The 23,100-nt window shown below is 51.5% G+C and overlaps 1 protein-coding gene across 1 annotated transcript; it reads left to right on the top strand.

The window, feature by feature from the left end:
* The first annotated feature begins 1,769 nt into the window (after positions 1-1,769).
* Positions 1,770-6,101, top strand: LOC123050917 (probable protein phosphatase 2C 37). The gene is made up of 4 exons (XM_044473627.1): positions 1,770-2,429; positions 2,838-3,320; positions 4,041-4,146; positions 5,380-6,101. Exons 1-4 carry the CDS (start codon positions 1,992-1,994, stop codon positions 5,715-5,717), a joined length of 1,365 nt encoding a protein of 454 aa, XP_044329562.1. The 5' UTR covers positions 1,770-1,991; the 3' UTR covers positions 5,718-6,101.
* The last annotated feature ends 16,999 nt before the right edge of the window (positions 6,102-23,100 follow it).

Here is a 23,100-nt window from a genome sequence, read left to right on the forward strand (position 1 = left end):
TTGTTGATGGGAGATTAATATGATGGAGAATAGACCCGGGGGCCATAGGTTTCACTAGTGGCTTCTCTCGAGAGCATAAGTATTACGGTGGGTGAACAAATTACTGTTGAGCAATTGACAGAATTGAGCATAGTTATGAGAATATCTGGGTATGATCATGTATATAGGCATCACGTCCGAGACAAGTAGACCGACTCCTGCCTGAATCTACTACTATTACTCCACATATCGACCGCTATCCAGCATGCATCTAGAGTATTAAGTTCATAAGAACAGAGTAACGCTTTAAGTAAGATGACATGATGTAGAGGGATAAACTCATGCAATATGATATAAACCCCATCTTGTTATCCTCGATGGCAACAATACAATACGTGCCTTGCTGCCCCTACTGTCACTGGGAAAGGACACCGCAAGATTGAACCCAAAGCTAAGCACTTCTCCCATTGCAAGAAAGATCAATCTAGTAGGCCAAACCAAACTGATAATTCGAAGAGACTTGCAAAGATAACCAATCATACATAAAAGAATTCAGAGAAGATTCAAATATTGTTCATAGATAAACTTGATCATAAACCCACAATTCATCGGTCTCAACAAACACACCGCAAAAGAAGATTACATCGAATAGATCTCCACAAGAGAGGGGGAGAACATTGTATTGAGATCCAAAAAGAGAGAAGAAGCCATCTAGCCAATAACTATGGACCCGAAGGTCTGAGGTAAACTACTCACACATCATCGGAGAGGCTATGGTGTTGATGTAGAAGCCCTCCGTGATCGATGCCCCCTCCGGTGGAGCTCCGGAAAAGGCCCCAAGATGGGATCTCACGGGTACAGAAGGTTGCGGCAGTGGAATTAGGTTTTTGGCTCTGTATCTGGTAGTTTGGGGGTACGTAGGTATATATAGGAGGAAGAAGTACGTCGGTGGAGCAACGTGGGGCCCACGAGGGTGAAGGGCGCGCCCCCCTACCTCGTGCCCTCCTGGTTGATGTTTTGACGTAGGGTCCAAGTCCTCTGGATCACGTTCGTTCCGAAAATCACGTTCCCGAAGGTTTCATTCCGTTTGGACTCCGTTTGATATTTTTTTCTACGAAACTCTGAAATAGGCAAAAAAAACAGCTATTCTGGGCTGGGCCTCCGGTTAATAGGTTAGTCCCAAAAATAATATAAAAGTGTATAATAAAGCCCATTAATGTCCAAAACAGAATATAATATAGCATGGAACAATCAAAAATTATAATTGGCTCCCACATGTTCAAGTAGTAACAGCTACACTACTCTAATGCAAGCAGTAGAGAGAAAGAGTAGGCGGTATCGGGATGATCAAGGGGGTTTTGCTTGTTGTTGGATTCCGCCTAGGAGACGAGACACAATCTCCTCAAAATTATTTTTTTTTAGGATCCACGATCTTCTCAATCGGACGGTACGGCTCGGAGAGACTGAAAAGCGCAGCTGCACTTTTAAGTAGTATGGAAAAAAGCATTTCAAAATTTGGGCCGTCGGGGTGACTACTACTTGGAGAGGGGTGCCCAGGAAACGATTGAGGGTTCTCCAGAAAAAAAAGGGAAACGATTGAGGGGAGGGGAGGGGAGGGGAGGCGGCGCAGCCAACCACGCAGGCATTGGCGGGTGGTCCGGGTCGCATGACACGTGTCGCCACGTCGCCCCGCACGTGGGCCCCGACGGGCATCCGACGTGACGCGAGACAGAGGAACACAAACCCACTTCCTCCTCCTCCTCTCTTCTTCCTCCTCCCTTTGAACCAACCCAACCCAACCAGAGGAGCTCTCTCTCTCTTTATAGCAATAGCAATAGCTATAGCCATAGGTAGCATAGCAGTAACCAGAGAGAGACACACTCTCACTCATGGGATTCGCTTCCGCTCTGCTGCTGCTTGTCCGGTACCCGCCGCGCGCCTCCTGTTCCTCCTCTTTTTCTTCCACCCCCGTGCCCGTGTGAGTGTGACCGGACCGCCCGCCTCATCCATCCATGGTGATGGCCAGCGCCGGCGTCAACAACATGCCCGAGGGCGCCATCGACTCCGAGGAATGCCGCCTAGTGCGAAGACGCAGCCGCCTCAACGCGCGCCGCTACGCCCACCACGCCTCCTCCGCCCCCGGCCCCGGCCCCGCCGAGGAAGGAGGGGAAGAGGCAGAGCCCTCCTCGGAGGAGGAGGAGGGCTCTGCATCTGACGCGGTTGTTGCGGCGGCTCCCCAGCAGCTGCCCTCCAAGGAGAAGGAGAAGGAGATGGAGAAGGAGAAGGCCAAGTCGTGGTGGAGATGGCCCGTGTCGTTCGGGTCGGTGGCGCTGGCGGGGCGGCTGCGGGAGATGGAGGACACGGTGTCGCTGCACCCCAGCTTCTGCGCCTGGGCCGACGGCTCCCCCATGCACCTCTTCGCCGTCTTCGACGGCCACGGCGGCCCCCACGTACGCCACGCCATGCCATGCCAGGCCGCCTCACTTAATTAATTCTACTGTATAATCTAATCTAATGCCTGCTACTTAAGTAGGTAGTTTTTGCTTAGTAATTAGTACGTAGTGTTATCTAGTCCCCGGTCCAAAGAGGGCTTGATTGATTATCTCCATGGAGAGGGACACCCTGCAGCATCCAATCCGACGATCCAAGAAGATACCTTTCGTTGTCGATCGAGTACATAGTGCTTCTAGACCTCCATCCACCTGGTCACATTCCAGCAGCTTCCACTCCAGATCCGGCTCCAGCTACAGCTCGACACGTAGCATGCAGCAGTTTACTACCTACATTCCATTGATTCTTTCCATCCATCCATCTATCTAAATTATAAACGCTTATGATGACATGAATGATCGATGCAGGCCGCGGCGCTGTGCAGGGAGCAGATGCACGTCATCCTCGCGGAGGAGCTGGCCGGCGCGGCGGCCGACTTGCACCAGACAGCGGCGGCGTCGTCGTCGTCGTCTTCTTCTTCTTCTTCTTCTTCTTATTCTTATTGGGAGAAGAAGGAGAAGGAGCAGCAACAGCACGACCAAGACTCGTCGGAGCAACAACAGCACGACCAAGACTCGTCGGAGCAACTTGCGTGGCGTGGCGCTCTGTCCAGGAGCTTCGCCCGGGCGGACGCGCTGGCGGTGTCGGCGTGCGCGTGCGGGCGCGGGAGTACATGTGTGCCCAAGTCGTGCTCGTGCCTGCTGTCGTCGGCGCAGAAGGGCGCCATCGTGGGGTCGACTGCCGTGGTGGCGCTGCTGGTCCGCGACCGCCTCATCGTGGCCAACTGCGGCGACTCCCGCGCCGTGCTCTCACGAGGTGGCGTCGCCGTGCCGCTCTCCCAGGACCACAAGGTGAGTCTCCTGCATGCATGATTTCCTACCTTGCTTCCCCTGATTATTCTTTCATTTTCTGGAACGGAATACGTACGATTAGTAGCTCATACAGTGACTTTGTCTTCTCTGGCTGGGCTGGGCCGTCGCCCTCGACACGTGGTGGTGGTGAGATTAGATTCCTAGGCTAGGCTAGGCTGGACGGGACGGAGGGGGTCGCCGTCGCCGTCGCCATCGCCATCGCCATCGCCATCGCCGCTGTGGTGGTGAGGTGTGGAGGGACGCGTGTTGGTCAAAGGAAAGGCCGGCCACGTGGGGTGACGGCAGTGGCCAGCCGGCGGCGGGTGTTGGTGTGGGATTCAAAGCTGCAGACAAAGAAGGAAGGAAGGAAGGGAGTCCGTGGTCGGCAATGCCTCCACCTGTGCTCACCTCTCCTAGTGGGTGGTGAGATTTCCGAGATTGGGATGGAATGGAATGGAATGTGGGGCCATCTCATCTGATTCCACACAAATAAATATACTAGTACGTACTGTAGTAGCATGGGCTGGGCTGCATGCATGCATGCGTTTCTCCTACCCTTTCCTTTCCTTTCCTTACCACATGTGCATTTGCATTTGCATTTGCATTGCATGGATTTTCATCTCTCTTCTCTTGTATGCAATGCAATGCAATGCCATGCCATGCTTTGCTACTACGGTAATAAAAACTAACCAAGGACGACGTTGCGATGGATGGATGCAGCCGGACCGGCCGGACGAGATGGCGCGGATCAAGGCGGCCGGAGGCAAGGTCATGTACATGAACGGGGCGCGCGTCCGCGGCATCCTCGCCATGTCCCGAGCGCTAGGTATCCTTTCCTTTCCTTTCCTTTCTACGCACCTAGGGCTGACTCAAAGCAACGATCATGTCCGGGGCCTCCTCACTCCTCACGAGGGTGAAGATGGAGGCCCGTGGTCTGTCGGGTGCCACCAGGATGTGTCATTTCGTCGCTTCGCACACGTGGTCTTGCTCCCATTAACAAGGAGGGGTGATCATCATTAACACTATAATAGTATCATATCATAAAGGGGGGATGCTTGTCACCTTGTGTTGTTGCCTTCTTATATATGGAAACCAATTAACAACCGCCGGCTTAATTAGCTAAGGTCTTCGGCCAATTACTAAGGATAACACCATCTTCTAATGGATGACACATGTCACTTTTGCTGCTGTTGTTGACAAGATAAATAATTTGGTCACATCTCCGGCCTCTAAAACTAATGCCCATCACTAGCAATGACCTGATGAGTTGTGCCATACCAATTGGCTAATTATTAACAAAATTGAGCATATATGCGAACCGTACGTGTCCATCCATCACACGCCAGCCACTCAAGGTCCGATCGACACTATGGTGCCCTGGTATATATTTAATTATAGAGCAGTTCCAGATAGTTACATTATGACAGTTGACAAGAACCACAGAAAAATGGAGTGGACAAGAAGGCCACACATGTTTGTCTCCAATTCGTCAATGCTCAAAGTGTTGTCTTTTCAGCTTATTACTTTTCCTCAAGGTAGCAATCATGTAAGTAGTCAGGATAGGTAACTTTATTGGACTGCCAATTAGATCTTGTCCGAGTTAATTACCTATAGTGGCATGTTACATCATTTTGGTTCAAGTCATGCATGCTACTTTCTTTGTGCTCAAGTTGGCCTTTTGAGGTAAATTCAGTATTGCTATATATTGTGCCTTTTACTCGCTATTAAATCTTTTTCTTTTCTTTCTGAAACAGCAAGTGTAAATCTTGATATGTTGGTAGGTTGGTGTTAACACATCCTGTCGGTTTTGGGTATGCCTGCCTACATCGATCGGAAGCGGCTTCTGTTATGAACAGTGTACTTGCTTGGTTTTAATGGAGAGCTAGCGGGTTTTTCTAATTATTTCGAAAGAGGATGAAAAGGCAGAGGCCTTGAAGTTTGTTCATGCCTACAACAAAGTTCATTTCTTCTCAGCAGTATGCATTAATTAATTGTTCTGAATCATGCATCAAGTATTTGATCTCATTAATTTGGACATTGTAACTATATATTCTTGCAGGGCACAGGCTCCTGAAGCCAGAAGTGATATGCGAGCCAGAGATCAGCATAACCGAAAGGTGCGAGGAGGACGACTGCCTGATCCTCGCCAGCGACGGGCTGTGGGACGTGATCTCCAACAAGGTGGCCTGCGACGTGGCCAGGCAATGCCTGGAAGACGGGAGCCCCACCAGAGCTCCTGCAGCTGCGGCTGGGAGCAGCGGCAGCGCGCCGGCGGTTTCCCAGGAGGAAGAGCCCCGGTGCTTCCGTGCAGCGGCCCTCCTCGCGAGGCTGGCCCTCGGGAGGGAGAGCTCCGATAACATTAGCGTGGTGGTGGTTGATCTGAAGGCGAGGGGTTGATTAGCTAGGCAGATGAGATCACCACCATATCCATATCTCCTTAATTTGCAACCTAGACCGACTTGGTAGCTAGGAGCTAGCTCTCTGAATGTGCAGTGCAGTCCTGGCAAATTAAGCAGCAAACTCTCTGAGGTTTTCTTTGTTCTTTGGGTTTTTTCTTCTTTTTTGGGGCTAGTTTTTGGGTGGTCGGTCGGTTTTATCCGGCCAAAAAGAGTCTCTTGTTTCTTCTTCCGAGTAATCCTGGCGTGGCGTGCCATGGATAGAGATGAAAAAGGGACACACACCGACAGACAGACAGACAGATGGAAAGAAACAAAATATATATGATGCTCATTTATGCTCGTCAGTTGCTGTCTCCATGAAGCAGCTGATGTGCACTCAAAACTACTGCTGTTAATTATACTAGTGCAAGTGTGGTGACTCGTGCAGGTTTGGCTGTTTGCATCAGGTTGAATTGAAACATGCATGCATGAGGCTGCTGCGAATGCGAATTGATTTTATCTAGGGTCCTTTGAATCATCACATCAGCTAGCTGGTTTGCTGTTTGCAGAATCAATCACTGGCTTCCTTATTAATTCTGCAGTCGATCGCTGAAAGAAAGAAAGAAAGAAAGAAAGAAGGTAGGTGTTGACATGTTTATTTACACCCAGTTCAGTTGAGACCCAGGTCCAGAAACTGAAACTGAAGGCCACGAATAGGTTTCTCGTGCAGATGATCAGTCATAACTCATCACTAGATGATTTTTCTCAAACAGAGGAGAGGATAAGTTAGTTTGGATCAGAAGATCTTTATGGTTTTGTGCATTCCATTAATACAGTATGTGTGCTGTGGATCGTGTGATGAAGATGAAGTGAAGAATTCTCTGCTCGAAGCTCAAGAAAACTCTGCTCTACTGTATTGTCTGAGTCTGACGAAACTGAATTCTGACAGCTGCTTACGCCTACAACTGACGACGGAACTGTGTTTTTTTCTTCTTAAAACTTGGACAGCAGCTGTAAACTGACATGGTCGACGGCGGCCCAGTCCCAGACGAGGAGGAGGAGGTGGTGGTCTACTACGGGCGGGCAGGGGGCCGGAGGCGGCCACCGTCGACGACGCCGGGCTCCTTCCTTTCCCCTCGTGTTGAGCCCTTTAATTTGGCGCCCATTGTCATGCCTCGGCATGGATGGATATATCGTACACGTTGTGCAAAATGCTAGCAATTACACACAACATAAGTTCAACCACCATTCCGTAATTCACATCACAATAGCACCATATTTTCAATTTTCAAGCATTACAAGCATGGTATCCAACAAGTACCACGGTAGCACTTCACTTCTAACATGTACAACTTTTGGCATCACCAACATTAGAGCAAATCCAATGGGGTTCGCGGAGTCGGCCAAGAGGAAGGGCCGGAGGCACGCCTCGGACGCGCGGGATGAGGCCGCCGCGCAGCAGGAGGACACCATCACCCGCGTCGCCGCCTTAACAAGGGAGGCGCTCTACATGCTAGGGCTTAACCCTAGCCAGCACAGCCTCCTCAACGCCGCCGTCGCCGCGGCCAGCGCCGGCTCATCGGCGTTTCCTCGGATGGTGCTGCTCGACTCGCCCCGCGCGTCGGCTTGCAACCCAATGTTCGGCTTCCATGTGTACCCGCAGGCCTCCCGCCTCTCTGGAGAGTGCTCGCCCGACGTGGGCGTGGTCGCGCCTTCCACGCTCGCGCCCGCGCCCATCGACCTCAATGCCACCCGGGTGGCCGGTGGCTCGTCATCCGGCGGCGCGAGGAAACGCGCGCGGCAGACGAGAGAAGTGGCTCCCGCGAGCATGATGACCGGGGTGGAGATCATGAAGGTGGATCTCAACACCGTGTCGCCAAGGAAGAGGCCGTGGTTCAAGAAGATGCAGGCTGAGATGCTCAAGTTCGACGACGAGTGATTTATGGCAGCGATCGCCATCTTTTTTATATGCCGGCAGGTGTGCTGGCATGACCACGGGGCCGCGATGGCGTGGTCTAACTCAAGTCCCACCTTTTTTTGTGTGCTGGCATGTGTGCCGGCCGGCTGGCGAGTGCGCCAGCATGAACTGTGGTGATATTTTCTGAAGCCGGCATTGTATGTCGGTGCTGGCATGGTGCCGGCATGAGACATGGGCGCTGGCATGATCGGCCGCGGGCCTTTTTCTTTAAGAGTTGAGTGCTGACATAAAATGGGTAGGCGCGTTGGGAACCACCTACAATATCTAACCTGTGACGCCCCCGATTTGACCGTACACTAATCATGCACGCAAATGTGTACGACCAAGATCAGGGACTCACGGGAAGGTATCACAACACAACTCTAAAACATAAATAAGTCATACAAGCATTATAATACAAGCCAGGGGCCTCGAGGGCTCGAATACAAGTGCTCGATCACAGACGAGTCAGCGGAAGCAACAATATCTGAGTACAGACATAAGTTAAACAAGTTTGCCTTAAGAAGGCTAGCACAAACAGGGATACAGATCGAACGAGGCGCAAGCCTCCTGCCTGGGATCCTCCTAACTACTCCTGGTCGTCGTCAGCGGCCTGTACGTAGTAGTAGGCACCTCCAGTGTTGTAGGTGTCGTCGTCGACGGTGGCGTCTGGCTCCTGGACTCCAACATCTGGTTGTGACAACCAGATAGAAAAGAAAAGGGGGAAAGAGGGAGAGAAGCAACCGTGAGTACTCATCCAAAGTACTCGCAAGCAAGGAGCTACACTACATATGCATGGGTATATGTGTAAAGGGGCATATCAGTGGACTGAACTGCAGAATGCCAGAATAAAAGGGGGATAGCTAGTCCTGTCGAAGACTACGCTTCTGGTCATCTCCATCTTGCAGCAGGTAGAAGAGAGTAGATTGAAGTCCTCCAAGTAGCATCGCATAGCATAATCCTACCCGGCGATCCCCTCCTCGTCGCCCTGTTAGAGAGCGATCACCGGGTTGTATCTGGCACTTGGAAGGGTGTATTTTATTCAGTATCCGGTTCTAGTTGTCATAAGGTCAAGGTACAACTCCGGGTCGTCCTTTTACCGAGGGACACGGCTATTCGAACTGCAGGGGTGCACCACATAACCCAACACGCTCGATCCCATTTGGCCGGACACACTTTTCTGGGTCATGCCCGGCCTCGTAAGATCAACACGTCGCAGCCCCACCTAAGCACAACAGAGAGGTCAGCACGCCGGTCTAACCCTATGCGCGCAGGGGTCTGGGCCCATCGCCCTATGCACACCTGCACGTTGCGTACGCGGCCGGAAGCAGACCTAGCCTAGTGGCGTTCCAGTCCAATCCGGCGCGCGCCACTCAGTCGCTGACGTCAAGAAGGCTTCGGCTGATACCACGACGCCGGGATACCCATAACTACTCCCGCGTAGATGGCTAGTGCATATAGACCAAATGGCCAGACTCAGATCAAATACCAAGATCTCGTTAAGCGTGTTAAGTATCCGCGAACGCCGACCAGGGCCAGGCCCACCTCTCACCTAGGCGGTCTCAACCTGCCCTGTCGCTCCGCCACAAAGATCCACTTGCGGGTACTCCTACGAGCCGACCCGACTTTAGTCATCACATGTGTCATGTATATAGTATATAAGTATATACCCGTGATCACCGCCCAGGTGATCACGGCCCGATAGTATAGCACAGCAGACGGACAAGAATGTAGGGCCACTGATGGAAAACTAGCATCCTATACTAAGCATGTAGGATTGCAGGTAAAGGTAACAACAGTAGTAGCAAGGATAGGCTATGCATCAGGATAGGATATCGAAAAGCAGTAACATGCTACACTACTCTAATGCAAGCAGTATAGAGAAGAATAGGCGATATCTGGTGATCAAGGGGGGGCTTGCCTGGTTGCTCTGGCAAGTAGGAGGGGTCGTCGACTCCGTAGTCGAACTGGGCAGCAGCAGTGTCGGTCTCGTAGTCTACCGGAGAGAGGAGGGGGAAGAAACAGTAAATACAATGCAAACATAAGCATGACGATGCGTGACATGACAATGAGCGGTGCTAGGTGTGTCCTAACGCGACAGTAGGTGGTACCGGTGAAGGGGGGGAACATCCGGGAGGTATTCCCGATGTTTCACGTTTTCGGACAGACGGACCGAAGGGGGAAAGTTGCTAGTTCGATAGGTTAGGGAGGTGTGGTGGACGAACGGACTGCGTATTTGGATTCGTCTCGTCGTTCTGAGCAACTTTCATATAGAAAACATTTTCATCCGAGTTACGGTTTAAAAGATATGAATTTTCAAAGTTTATTTGAATTTCTGGAATTATTTAATTAACAGAAAAAGGGGTATGACGTCAGCATGACGTATGAGCGACGTCAGCGGTCAACAGTCCGGGTTGACTGGTCAAAACTGACACGGGGGACCCACCTGTCATAGACAGTGGGTTAACAGAAGATTAAGCTAATTAATTTTCAGTTAATTAACTACTGGGCCCACCTGTCAGTGAGTGATTAGATTAATTAATTATTTTTATATATATAACATTTTTCTTTTTTTTATTTTTGCGGCGGGGCCCGCATGTCAGCGGCTGGGCCTGCCCAGTCAGCACGTTGACTGGGTGGACCCAGTCCGCGGGGCCCGCTGGCAGTGACCCGGGGGTGGCCCCAGGTGTGCCACGTCGGTGGTGGCCGGCGGCTGAACACCGGCGACCGAAAATACGGCGGAGGCGCTCGGGACCTCGCCGGAATCCACGTACAGGGGGCCTTTTGGCCCGTGCGTTGCTGCGTTCGAACGAGTGAGCAACGCCGCATCCAACGCGGGTGGCCACGCAAGCTGCGATGGCCGGAGCCGCCGCCGGCGACAGGGACGGCGGAGACCCGAAGCACGGCGAACTCGCGCGCGATGAAAAGGAGGCTAAAACGGGCGGCGCGCTACTCCTACGGCGACTACTCGAAGCCACGAACGTGTTGGTGAGCTCGACGGACCAGGACGAGCCCTACCGTGATGGCTACGAGCTCGACAGCGGAGCCCGGGCGCGGCAATGGCGTCGCGTCGCGCACAGCTTGCTGCGGCGCGTAAACGGAGCTAGGACGGGGAGAGGAAGGGGTGGAGCTCACCGAGCGGCTACGAAAAGCCTACGACAGCTTAGGAGCGCAGAGGTGGCCGGAGACGACGGCGGTCACCGGCGGCCGAGGCGGAAGGGGACGAGCTGGATCCGGCGTTGTGGTGCCTCCCGGCTCCAACGGCGAGCACCGGTCGAAGTGGCGGACGATGACGGACGCCTACGGCATGTCGGGGGTGCAGGGCGATGACGGTGGCCGCGGGGACGACGGAGAACGGCGGCGAGCACGCTCTGGCAGTGGGGATCGAAGGGGAGAGGGAGGTGGATCTGACGGGGGAGGCGCAGAGGCCGAGAGTGAGAGCGGGGGCGAGTGGGAGAGGGACCCGAGGAGGCGGGGGGCGCTGGCGCCCTTATCCTCCCCGTCGCCGGCGAGGTGGTGCGGCGGGGACGGCCCCTGTTCCGACCCCGGTCGGGGGAACAGGGAAGGGGGCGAGGGGGGAAGGTGGGCTGGGCCGGGGGTCGGCCCAGTTGGGCCAGGGGGGTCCCGTGGGGGGAAAGGCCTTCTCTTTTTCTTTGTCTGTTCTGGGTTCTTTTGCCTTTTCTTTTTATTTGTTTATTTTCTTTTCTGTTTTATTTCATTTAAAAGTATTTAAGTATTTTATAAAAATGTGTTTTCTCCACCATAATTACCAGTGTATTATTTGGCACCCACCGAACATTTTTGTTCAAATTTTTGAAAACTTTTATTTTCCACTTTAATTTTAATTGAAGTTTGAATTAGGAGTTTGAAAAGAAGTGTGATTCCAAATGTGATCATGCCCTGTTTAGCAACATGATTAGCTTAATCACAGAGAGTTACTGTAGAATGATCCTCAGGGTGTTACAAATCTCCTCCACTACAAGAAATCTCGTCCCGAGATTTAGGAGGTAGAAGGAAACAGTGCGGGGTATTCTTCGCGCAGACGGTCCTCTCGTTCCCAAGTGGCCTCATCTTCAGAATGGTGCGACCACTGGACTTTGAGAAACTTGATCGCCTTCTGACGTGTGCGGCGTTCAGCTTGGTCGAGAATGCGGACCGGATGCTCCTTATAGGAGAGGTCTTGCTGCAATTCGAGCACTTCATGATCCACGGCTCGGATTGGGTCCTTGAAGCAACGGCGGAGCTGTGACACATGGAACACATCGTGAACCTGTGAAAGGTTCGGCGGTAGTTCCAGTTGGTATGCCACTTTTCCACGCCTTTCGAGAATAGTGAATGGGCCAATATAGCGAGGAGCTAGTTTGCCCTTGATCCCGAAGCGGTGAGCACCCTTCATAGGTGTGACTCGAAGATAAGCCTTTTCGCCAGGTTGATAGACCATGTCTTTATGATGACGGTCATACTGACTCTTCTGACGTGACTGAGCAGTCTTGAGATTCTCACGAATAATGCGGACTTGTTCTTCGGCATCTTGGATAATATCCGGACCGAAGAGTGGACGTTCCCCAGTTTCTGACCAGTTCAGAGGGGTTCGGCACTTTCGTCCATATAACACTTCGAAGGGGGCCATCTTCAGACTAGCTTGATAGCTATTATTATAAGAGAACTCAGCATACGGGAGAGATTCCTCCCATTTCTTGCCGAAGGAAATAACGCAAGCTCGAAGCATGTCTTCGAGAACTTGATTGACACGTTCAACTTGTCCTTGCGATTGAGGATGAAACGCAGTACTGAATGACAGATGAGTTCCCATAGCTTCTTGGAAACTTGCCCAGAATCTTGAAGTGAATAAGCTGCCACGGTCTGAGCTGATAACCAATGGAATACCGTGGAGTGAAACAATCCTGGACATATAGAGCGTTGCCAACTGGCTAGCAGTGATCGTTTCTTTGACTGCCAGGAAATGTGCAACTTTGGAAAGCCGGTCAATGACGACAAGAATAGCATCATTACCTTTCTGTGATTTGGGAAATCCAGTGACGAAGTCCATCTCAACATGGTCCCATTTCCATTCAGGAATAGAGATAGGTTGCAGAGTTCCAGCAGGCCTTTGATGTTCTGCTTTGATACGACGGCAAACGTCACACTCAGCAACATAACGTGCAATGTCTTGCTTCATATTAGACCACCAGAATCTCTGACGGATGTCTTGGTACATCTTTGTGCTACCAGGATGGATACAAAGAGGCGTATCATGAGCTTCTTTCATAACTTCCTGTGTCATATCCAGGTTTTTCTCTGCACATGGCACCACTAGGCGGCCCTTGAAGTATAAGGTGCCATCTTCAGCAATGGTGAAGAATGAGGGCTTTCCTTCTGCGAGGTAGCGCTTAATCTTGTGGGCTCCAGAGTCATACTTCTGTAGCCTTTTGATGCTGTCCTCGAGATCTGGTTTAGCAACTAGGGTATTGAGGGAACCCTGGGTAACAACGTGGAGGTTCACCTTGCCAAACTCCTAAGGAGGAGGATCGAGTGCACCCGGAGGAACAATATGGAGGTTCAGCTTCCTGAATTCTTCAACAAGCGAGGGCTGAACTTTGTGAACCTGGAGGTGGTTGCAGTAAGACTTGCGGCTCAAGGCATCAGCCATTACATTAGCCGTGCCTGGCGTATAGGAAATACCCAAGTCAAAGTCTGCAACAAGCTCCATCCATCTCTGTTGACGGAGGTTCAGATCTGGCTGAGTAAACAGATACTTCAGACTTTGGTGGTCAGTGAAGATCTCGCAACGATTACCGAGAAGGTAATGTCGCCACTGCTTCAGCGCATGAATGACAGCAGCAAGTTCGAGGTCGTGAACTGGGTAGTTCTCTTCGTGAGGGCGCAATTGCCGAGAGGCATAAGCAATCACTTTGCGGTCTTGCATTAGGACACAGCCTAATCCTTGACGGGAAGCGTCGCAGTAAATGACAAAGTCCTTCTTAGTATCAGGTGGAGCTAGAACTGGGGCAGAAGTCAACTTGTCTTTGAGTGCCTGGAAACTTTCCTGACACTTGTCTGTCCATTGGAACTTGACGCCCTTATGTAACAGGTTAGTCAGAGGCCTGGCGATCTTGGAGAAGTTCTCGACGAATCGACGGCAATAGCTGGCGAGACCGAGAAAACTTCTGACTTGCTTAACGTTCTTGGGAGGAGTCCAATCAAGAATAGCCTGACCTCGCTCGGGGTTGACGGCAATACCATCCTTAGAGATGACATGCCCAAGATAGGTTACTTCCGGTAGCCAGAATTCACATTTGGAGAACTTGGCATATAGTTGATGTTCTCGTAGCTTTTCCATCACAAGTCGAAGATGTTCAGCATGTTCTTCTTCGTTCTTGGAGAATACCAGGATATCATCCAGATAAACCACGACGAACTTGTCGAGGTAATCCATGAATATATAGTTCATCAGACGAGAGAAGGTGGCTGGAGCATTGGTCAAACCGAAAGACATGACGGTGTACTCGTATGAACCATAGCGAGTCACGAAGGCGGTCTTTGGGATATCCTCTTCGTGAACACGGATCTGGTGGTAGCCCAACCTCAAGTCGAGCTTAGAGAACACTGACGAACCCGCCAGTTGATCATACAGGTCATTGATCCGAGGAAGAGGGTATTTATTCTGAATGGTAGCTTGGTTTATAGGACGGTAGTCTTGAACTAACCGGTTTGTCCCATCCTTCTTCTTGACAAAGAGAGAAGGTGCTCCCCAAGGAGAGCAACTTGGGCGAATGAATCCTTTGCGAAGAGATTTGTCGATTTCCTCCTTAAGCTCAGGGAGTTCATGCGGCGGCATTTTGTAGGGTCGCTTGGCTATAGGAGTGGTGCCTGGTTTCAAGTCGATGATGAATTCGACAGCTCTAGCAGGGGGAATCCCTGGAAGTTCTTCAGGGAAGACGTCGAGGAATTCACGCACGACGGGAATGTTTTCAATGCCCTCGAGTGGTGCAGCGTTCAATGCATTCAATGCATAGAGCCTTGCCTCGGCATTTTGCACCAGATGAGCTTGGTAAGCAACTATTTCATCTGAAGGGTGTAGCAGATGGACGGTCTTAGTGGCGCAAACTATAGAAGCAGTATGCGCTTTCAACCAATCCATACCCAAAATGAGGTCGATGTTAGACGTCTTCAGGATAATGGGAGAGTCATAGAATTCCAGCCCTTCGATTTCCACGGGGACATCGATGCCAACCAAGGAGGTTTGACACTGTCCCACAGGGGTTTTGACCAATACAGAGGTGTTCATCTCCTCACATTTAACGTCGTGCTTGTATGCAAAATCTTCTGACATGAATGAATGTGATGCACCTGTATCAAATAAAACGGATGCAGGTACTGAATTTACGAGGAGTGTACCCATCACAGTAGCAGGCTGGTCTTGAGCTTCGTTGAGATCAACGTGGTTGGCATGAGCACGACCATAAGACTTAGCATTGTTGTGGCGGGGCTGATTGTTACCACGGCCAGTTGCTGGAAGGGCCAGTTGATTTTGGTTCTGGTTGCATTCTTTAGCACGGTGTCCTGGTTGACCACACCTGAAGCACAAGCCATTATTCGGAGTGGGAACAGGAGCTTGGGATGGTGGAGCTGGAAGTCTTGACTGCCTGGACGGTGGTGGAGGCAGACGAGGGGCAGCATAGGTCTGCCTTGGGGCAGATGCATTTGGACGGTACATGCTGTTCGGGATCCATATCTTACGCTTCTGTGAGGGCGGGCCCGAAGATGAGCCCGTGTCACGGTTGCGCCTGTGAGAGCTCTGGTATTCCTGCAGACCAGTTTCGACATTGATGGCCTTGTTCACCAAGGTGGCGAAATCAGCAAAGTCATGCACTAGAAGTGTGAGCTTGATGTCAGCTTGAAGGCCATCACGGAACTTCTCCTGTCTGCGTGCATCAGTTGCAATGTCTTCTTCAGCATAGCGGGACAAGTCCAGAAACTCCCGCTGATAAGCTTCGACAGTTTTGTTGCCTTGGGTGAGGTTGCGGAACTCACGCTTCTTCCGGTCCATGACTCCCTGAGGAATGAAGCGGGCACGAAAAGCAGCTTGGAAGTCTGGCCAGGTGATGATTGTTCCAGCTGGCAGAGTACGCCTGTGGCTGTCCCACCATTGAGCTGCGGGTCCCTTCAAGAAGAAGGAAGCAAAATTGACATAGCTGGCAGGGGCTACATCAGCAGACTCCATCTCATAGGTGATGTCACGGAGCCAGTCATCAGCATCCAGAGGCTGAGTTGAGCTGCGGTAGATGGTTGGGTTGAGGCGTATGAAATCTTGAAGAGTCACTTGAGCTGGCTGCTGGTTCATATTGGGGCGAGGAAACTGAGCCATCATATTTTCCATGAACTGGCGGTTCAGTTCAAACTGTTGGATCATACCAGCCATGTACTCAGGTGGTGGTGGGGCATCGCCACCACGACCACGACCACCTGGTCTAACCATCCTGCTAATATATAACAGGGGTAGTTCAGCATTGAGAAATTTGCAAGGACAAGAATCATTCATGATGAAACATGCATAAAGAAAGGAGCACGATAGCTACTACATGGTAGTCGGCATAACTTACAAAGGGGTCATGCATAGAGTTCAGTGCACAGAGTTCAGTACATAGACTAAAACAACATAGGCGGCACACAGGCTCGCGGCGAATGCATCTAACACTACAAGCAAGCCTACATCAGTCCCAAGAGGTACTGTGGAGGTAATCGTAGCCCGACAGCTGGTAGTGAGGCAACGGATAGCCCTCCACGTCAGCAGACTGGGGGCCGCGGATACTCAGGTGTAGAGCCCGACGCTCAGGTGGCAGAAGAGGACCAAGTGCAGGGGAGTAGCCTCCCACCTCTGGCCAACCGACACCGTGGGGCATCACGGTCCTGGCTGGGTAGATCGCAGTACGCGGTACCTGTCCAGATCGGACAAAGGGGTGCAGCAGCGTCAGAGCACGGTAAAGGTGCTGACGGGTGGTGTACATCTCGTGGCGAAGAGCTCGGTTAGCTCGATCCAGCCCATCAGCATGCAGAACCAGGTTCTGATGGTAGAAGGGCTCTCGGGTGACAGTGGAGTAGGCAGCAGTATAGTATCCCTCCGCACCAACATCAGATGCGATAGCAATATGCCTGAAAGGGGAGGTGTCCAACTCCCGATACTCTCCACGAAGACGTGTCAGAGCAGCATAGGCAGCATCGTGGACAGCCATATCGATGGTCACACCAACACCATGTGCGGTGTGCAGCACAGTAGTGGAGTCGTACTCCCGAGAGTAGAGGTGGACGATGGCACGGTACTGCTCCTGGTTAAAGTCCTGGTACTCCTCGTAGACGGTGTACTCAGGGTGCCAGCGATAACCCAGATAGGTCATCATCTCAGCTAGCACCGCAGGTGATCCCGAGGCACCAATGGCCATCGTGTGGCGAACGACCTGCCTCGTGGGTTCCATCTGAAAGCAAAGACGTTTCAAAGGAGTCAAATGACAGTGTGTGAATTGTTCAAAATACTATTCTAAGAAACAACTATGGCTTATCCAACTTTGGGGTGAACACGGTCACGGGATCCTAGTGTTAGAGTTAGTAAATTCGTTTAACCCGAGTAGAAGAGAGTTCAGAGTCCCAGAGTAAAGGTCGAGGAGTAAAAGATCCTAGTACCACCCAATGGCGACGTGGGCCCGTAAGACACACAGCCATGTTAGTAAAAGTTTTCGTAATGTCTAGACTCGACTTCGGCCAAGGAGTGTGGAAAGGGGGATTCCTACCGGCAGTCGGCTCTGATACCAACTTGTGACGCCCCCGATTTGACCGTACACTAATCATGCACGCAAATGTGTACGACCAAGATCAGGGACTCATGGGAAGGTATCAATCACAACACAACTCTAAAACATAAATAAGTCATACAAGCATCATAATACAAGCCAGGGGCCTCGAGGGCTCGAATACAAGTGCTCGATCACAGACGAGTCATCGGAAGCAACAATATCTGAGTACAGACATAAGTTAAACAAGTTTGCCTTAAGAAGGCTAGCACAAACAGGGATACAGATCGAACGAGGCGCAAGCCTCCTGCCTGGGATCCTCCTAACTACTCCTGGTCGTCGTCAGCGGCCTGTACGTAGTAGTAGGCACCTCCAGTGTCGTAGGTGTCGTCGTCGACGGTGGCGTCTGGCTCCTGGACTCCAACATCTGGTTGTGACAACCAGATAGAAAAGAAAAGGGGGAAAGAGGGAGAGAAGCAACCGTGAGTACTCATCCAAAGTACTCGCAAGCAAGGAGCTACACTACATATGCATGGGTATATGTGTAAAGGGGCATATCAGTGGACTGAACTGCAGAATGCCAGAATAAAAGGGGGATAGCTAGTCCTGTCGAAGACTACGCTTCTGGTCATCTCCATCTTGCAGCAGGTAGAAGAGAGTAGATTGAAGTCCTCCAAGTAGCATCGCATAGCATAATCCTACCCGGCGATCCCCTCCTCGTCGCCCTGTTAGAGAGCGATCACCGGGTTGTATCTGGCACTTGGAAGGGTGTATTTTATTCAGTATCCGGTTCTAGTTGTCATAAGGTCAAGGTACAACTCCGGGTCGTCCTTTTACCGAGGGACACGGCTATTCGAACTGCAGGGGTGCACCACATAACCCAACACGCTCGATCCCATTTGGCCGGACACACTTTTCTGGGTCATGCCCGGCCTCGTAAGATCAACACGTCGCAGCCCCACCTAAGCACAACAGAGAGGTCAGCACGCCGGTCTAACCCTATGCGCGCAGGGGTCTGGGCCCATCGCCCTATGCACACCTGCACGTTGCGTACGCGGCCGGAAGCAGACCTAGCCTAGTGGCGTTCCAGTCCAATCCGGCGCGCGCCACTCAGTCGCTGACGTCAAGAAGGCTTCGGCTGATACCACGACGCCGGGATACCCATAACTACTCCCGCGTAGATGGCTAGTGCATATAGACCAAATGGCCAGACTCAGATCAAATACCAAGATCTCGTTAAGCGTGTTAAGTATCCGCGAACGCCGACCAGGGCCAGGCCCACCTCTCACCTAGGCGGTCTCAACCTGCCCTGTCGCTCCGCCACAAAGATCCACTTGCGGGTACTCCTACGAGCCGACCCGACTTTAGTCATCACATGTGTCATGTATATAGTATATAAGTATATACCCGTGATCACCGCCCAGGTGATCACGGCCCGATAGTATAGCACAGCAGACGGACAAGAATGTAGGGCCACTGATGGAAAACTAGCATCCTATACTAAGCATGTAGGATTGCAGGTAAAGGTAACAACAGTAGTAGCAAGGATAGGCTATGCATCAGGATAGGATATCGAAAAGCAGTAACATGCTACACTACTCTAATGCAAGCAGTATAGAGAAGAATAGGCGATATCTGGTGATCAAGGGGGGGCTTGCCTGGTTGCTCTGGCAAGTAGGAGGGGTCGTCGACTCCGTAGTCGAACTGGGCAGCAGCAGTGTCGGTCTCGTAGTCTACCGGAGAGAGGAGGGGGAAGAAACAGTAAATACAATGCAAACATAAGCATGACGATGCGTGACATGACAATGAGCGGTGCTAGGTGTGTCCTAACGCGACAGTAGGTGGTACCGGTGAAGGGGGGGAACATCCGGGAGGTATTCCCGATGTTTCACGTTTTCGGACAGACGGACCGGAGGGGGAAAGTTGCTAGTTCGATAGGTTAGGGAGGTGTGGTGGACGAACGGACTGCGTATTTGGATTCGTCTCGTCGTTCTGAGCAACTTTCATATAGAAAACATTTTCATCCGAGTTACGGTTTAAAAGATATGAATTTTCAAAGTTTATTTGAATTTCTGGAATTATTTAATTAACAGAAAAAGGGGTATGACGTCAGCATGACGTATGAGCGACGTCAGCGGTCAACAGTCCGGGTTGACTGGTCAAAACTGACACGGGGGACCCACCTGTCATAGACAGTGGGTTAACAGAAGATTAAGCTAATTAATTTTCAGTTAATTAACTACTGGGCCCACCTGTCAGTGAGTGATTAGATTAATTAATTATTTTTATATATATAACATTTTTCTTTTTTTTTATTTTTGCGGCGGGGCCCGCATGTCAGCGGCTGGGCCTGCCCAGTCAGCACGTTGACTGGGTGGACCCAGTCCGCGGGGCCCGCTGGCAGTGACCCGGGGGTGGCCCGAGGTGTGCCACGTCGGTGGTGGCCGGCGGCTGAACACCGGCGACCGAAAATACGGCGGAGGCGCTCGGGACCTCGCCGGAATCCACGTACAGGGGGCCTTTTGGCCCGTGCGTTGCTGCGTTCGAACGAGTGAGCAACGCCGCATCCAACGCGGGTGGCCACGCAAGCTGCGATGGTCGGAGCCGCCGCCGGCGACAGGAACGGCGGAGACCCGAAGCACGGCGAACTCGCGCGCGATGAAAAGGAGGCTAAAACGGGCGGCGCGCTACTCCTACGGCGACTACTCGAAGCCACGAACGTGTTGGTGAGCTCGACGGACCGGGACGAGCCCTACCGTGATGGCTACGAGCTCGACAGCGGAGCCCGGGCGCGGCAATGGCGTCGCGTCGCGCACAGCTTGCTGCGGCGCGTAAACGGAGCTAGGACGGGGAGAGGAAGGGGTGGAGCTCACCGAGCGGCTACGAAAAGCCTGCGACAGCTTAGGAGCGCAGAGGTGGCCGGAGACGACGGCGGTCACCGGCGGCCGAGGCAGAAGGGGACGAGCTGGATCCGGCGCTGTGGTGCCTCCCGGCTCCAACGGCGGGCACCGGTCGAAGTGGCGGACGATGACGGACGCCTACGGCATGTCGGGGGTGCAGGGCGATGACGGTGGCCGCGGGGACGACGGAGAACGGCGGCGAGCACGCTCTGGCAGTGGGGATCGAAGGGGAGAGGGAGGTGGATCTGACGGGGGAGGCGCAGAGGCCGAGAGTGAGAGCGGGGGCGAGTGGGAGAGGGGCCCGAGGAGGCGGGGGGCGCTGGCGCCCTTATCCTCCCCGTCGCCAGCGAGGTGGTGCGGCGGGGACGGCCCCTGTTCCGACCCCGGTCGGGGGAACAGGGAAGGGGCGAGGGGGGAAGGTGGGCTGGGCCGGGGGTCGGCCCAGTTGGGCCGGGGGGGTCCCGTGGGGGGAAAGGCCTTCTCTTTTTCTTTGTATGTTCTGGTTCTTTTGCCTTTTCTTTTTATTTGTGTATTTTCTTTTCTGTTTTATTTCATTTAAAAGTATTTAAGTATTTTATAAAAATGTGTTTTCTCCACCATAATTACCAGTGTATTATTTGGCACCCACCGAACATTTTTGTTCAAATTTTTGAAAACTTTTATTTTCCACTTTAATTTTAATTGAAGTTTGAATTAGGAGTTTGAAAAGAAGTGTGATTCCAAATGTGATCATGCCCTGTTTAGCAACATGATTAGCTTAATCACAGAGAGTTACTGTAGCATGATCCTCAGGGTGTTACATAACCACAACTAGACTGGCCTTGGATCTCCTCTCCCCTATCCTTGGATCACAGTGACTGGAGTCGACTGTTGGCAGCAATGCGTCCTAATGTGCCGAGGTAGGTGGTAGGGTAGAGGAGGCAAGGTGAACAAGGGGAGTTGGAGGAGAACCGACTGTGACGATGAGAGGATTGGAGGGGTGGGAGAGGATCGAAAATGAGAAAGGGAGTTGGAGAGATATTGGAAGGCCAGAAAAGATACTCCTATTTAATTAAAAAAAGGTCAAATAAAAGTCGCAAGTCGTAACAAGGAGTTGTCAATTTTAAAAACTCGTATAGAATCGAAAGTGATAGGATCCCTCCCTTAGACTTTGACTTTCAAAAGAAAAGAAGGAGCATCTTCTCTCCCAAGCAAAGCAAAGCAAAGAGAAATAGAAAGAAGTCGAACGTGGCCCCCTGTCAGTGTCATGGCAACCACCACCTTTTTTTCGAGAAAATGGCAACCACCACTTAATTCACACATATCTTACTACGCACGCAGGCAGGTCGGAGTGCTATTTATTTAAGGAAAGGGAGACCAGACCATTCAACTCCTAACAAGATCACGCACAACCCAAACGCCCAACCTCAACCAAATCCAACTCCTAACAAGCTAGATCAAGCTCCAACCATGGACCTCGAGCACGCCGCCGTGGCGACGGCGACGGCGATCCCGTGCGTGAGGGTGGGAGAAGAGAGTGGAAAAGGAGAAGATGGGATGGGATGGTGGGTGGATGGCAGATGGTTCACATGGTGCATGCAACGGACAAAGAGGACACAAAAAACTTTTGCTTTGTGCCTGCCTCCGACTCAAATCCGTCCCAAATTTGCACTGGAATTGGGTCCGAATGGATACGGAACGAACAGAAAGTGCAAATGGGTTTGTGCGTTGGGCAAAGATTTCTGTCAGCATGGATCCAAACGGACAGGGGCGGACGAAATGTGTTTGTGCGTTGGAGTTGCTCAAACTTTTGTTGGCCAATCCAATGCCAAGTGATTTGTCTGGAATTTGAGGTTGATGCGCTGGAGGTGACACCAGATGTCGACGTAATTTCACCATGGCCATCGGCCCAGGCCACCGTAAATGTCACTGATCCAGGCGCGGTTGGCGAATAGTTTTTTTGAATTGACAAACATTTTTTGAATTTGGGGAATAATTTTTGAAATTTCATGAATATTTTTGTTTCCAATAAAAACATTATTTCAAATTTATGACATTTTTTGGAATCGATGAACTTCTTTTGAAATTTGGGAGCAATTGTGAAAATTCGTAAACACATTTTGAATTTATAAAAAATCATGAACATATTTTGAATTTGTGAAAAACATTCAAATTCCGCACATGGGCTGGCCCAAAAACGCGTGCTTGGGGAGCTGGGGTGCTCGATTCCTCTTTATCTGGTGCACAGGTCACCAAGTAGGAGGTGCATTTAAGTTAGGGTTTTTTATTCCTCGCATGGTGTCACTCAACGAACGGTGATGCTTCATCTTCTAGCTAGTCGGGAAAATTGTGCACCACCTTGCTCCTGAAGTAGCGGAGCGCCATACTATCGTAAGGACGTGCCTCCTCCTCCGTGGTGTTGAGGGTGCCGAGCCACACTCACGCACTCGTGCAAGGGGCGCAGATCCCCGTCGCGTAGTCGCCCGAGGGCCGGCGTTGCACGCTGTCATACAACATGGAGGAGCTCGGACATATGCCAGTGTCGAAGGGGAGTTGGAGGAGAACTGACAGTGACAAAGAGAGTGGGGGGGGGGGCCATATGTCAGTGTCGGACATAGAGTGGGAGAGGATAAAAAATGAGAAAGGGAGTTTGAGAGGTTGAAAGGCCTGAAAAGATATTTAAAAGTCAAATAAAAGTCGCAAGTCGTAACAAAGGAGTTGTGAATTTTAAAAACTCGTAGAGAATCGAAAGTGATAGGATCCCTTAGAATTTGACTTTGA

Source organism: Triticum aestivum, chromosome 2D (assembly GCF_018294505.1).
Source record: "Triticum aestivum cultivar Chinese Spring chromosome 2D, IWGSC CS RefSeq v2.1, whole genome shotgun sequence".
NCBI classification, from domain to species: Eukaryota; Viridiplantae; Streptophyta; class Magnoliopsida; order Poales; family Poaceae; genus Triticum; species Triticum aestivum.